The sequence below is a fragment of the Heptranchias perlo genome, chromosome 21, assembly GCF_035084215.1.
Source record: "Heptranchias perlo isolate sHepPer1 chromosome 21, sHepPer1.hap1, whole genome shotgun sequence".
In the NCBI taxonomy this organism is placed as follows: Eukaryota; Metazoa; Chordata; class Chondrichthyes; order Hexanchiformes; family Hexanchidae; genus Heptranchias; species Heptranchias perlo.
This window is the reverse complement of record NC_090345.1, coordinates 52,267,153-52,268,570: the sequence shown is the minus strand read 5'-3', so window position 1 is coordinate 52,268,570 and position 1,418 is coordinate 52,267,153. Positions and strand designations below refer to the sequence as shown.

General features: G+C 48.8%; 1 protein-coding gene across 1 annotated transcript in view; it reads left to right on the top strand.

Moving 5' to 3' along the window:
* The window catches only part of selenou1a (selenoprotein U 1a), a 20,861-nt gene extending 19,727 nt beyond the window's left edge, over positions 1–1,134 (top strand). The window contains exon 5 of the mRNA XM_068002658.1: positions 50–1,134. Coding sequence (XP_067858759.1) covers positions 50–157 — 108 coding nt within the window. The 3' untranslated portion in view covers positions 158–1,134. The remainder of the gene's footprint in view (positions 1–49) is intronic.
* Positions 1,135–1,418: the final 284 nt, after the last annotated feature.

Here is a 1,418-nt window from a genome sequence, read left to right as displayed (position 1 = left end):
TAATCTGGTCCTGGCCTTGAGCTCAGTTGCTGTTGTTCTTCCTACACAGGGTGTCCTTCTGGAACACAGGGAGAAGGAGTTTGGTGACGCTGCTAATATCAGCTCAGTCCTTGAAGCCGTCAGACAGATTGAGCCTCTGAAAGATGCAGAGAACTAAACCCTCAACAAGTGAAACTCAGATAATCACAATCAAGGCAAACATGAAACTGTCAGCTTCAGAATTCTGAAATCTGAGCCAGCCCGTATCCTCCAGCCCCATATCCACAATTCCCGGACATACCCAGGAAGCATGTCCAGGGATTGAGATGTTTTGGGGGTGCAGGAGGGACATATTGTTTATTTCTCTCTTTCTCCTTTTCTGCCCCTCCCATGAGATGGGATGTCTCTCCTACATTGTGCTCCATTTGAGCTGGGATAGTGTTGCTGCTCTGAGTGCCCGGGGGAGAGGACGGGGGCCTCCGAGTTTCAGACCAGATCCTGAAATTGATATCTAATGACTAACACACTAAGCTTCAGATAGAGTTTGACCCCTGCCCGCTCTCATTCGCCTGCTCCCCCCGCCGCCCCCCTGTGGATTGCTGACTTGTGCTGTATTAATGATTGTCTGATCCTAAAGCCAGTGGTTCAGGCCTGATGTTTACAGACGCACCCGGGGAGTCGGGAGGAGTCTGGCACTGAGATAAAAGGGAAGTATTGTTGATAAACTCTACTGTAAACTGATTCTAATCTCAATAAAGGGAATGAGAGACTGTCAGGCTGACATTGATTTCAAGTTCAAACTCGTTCCCCTGCGCTTGAGCAGCCTCTCGCTGACCGGCTGGCTGGCCTCTCGCTGAGCAGCCTCTCGCTGACCGGCTGGCTGGCCTCTCGCTGAGCGGCCTCTCGCTGACCGGCTGGCTGGCCTCTCGCTGAGCGGCCTCTCGCTGACCGGCTGGCTGGCCTCTCGCTGGCCGGCTGAGCGGCCTCTCGCTATTTACCCTCTCAAACCCTGCCATCATATTGAGAATCTTTATTTGATCTTCTTTAACCTTCTGTTTCAGTGAAAAAAGCTGGAATGTTTCCCTCTTGTGTCTGTCTCTGAGATAATAAAACACAAATGACTACTGATTTAATAAACAAACTGCACAAATAAAATATCCAGTATACACAGTGTTTTAAAATGATTGCCGCAGGGTTGTGAGAATTGCTTTACTCTTATCCACTTCGCTACAAACCAATTTTTTTTAAGTTCAATTTTAAAAAATGCTTTGGCTCTTTGGAAAGTGGAGGACAGGACACAAAAAGCAAGTCTCTGTGAATGGCCAGTCTGGCTGTCAGCCAGAGGCACTGGGATAGAAATTACATCATGGAAACAGGCCATTCGGCCCACCCAGACCCTGCTGGTGTTTATCCTCCACATGTACTGTACTTCTCGTCAT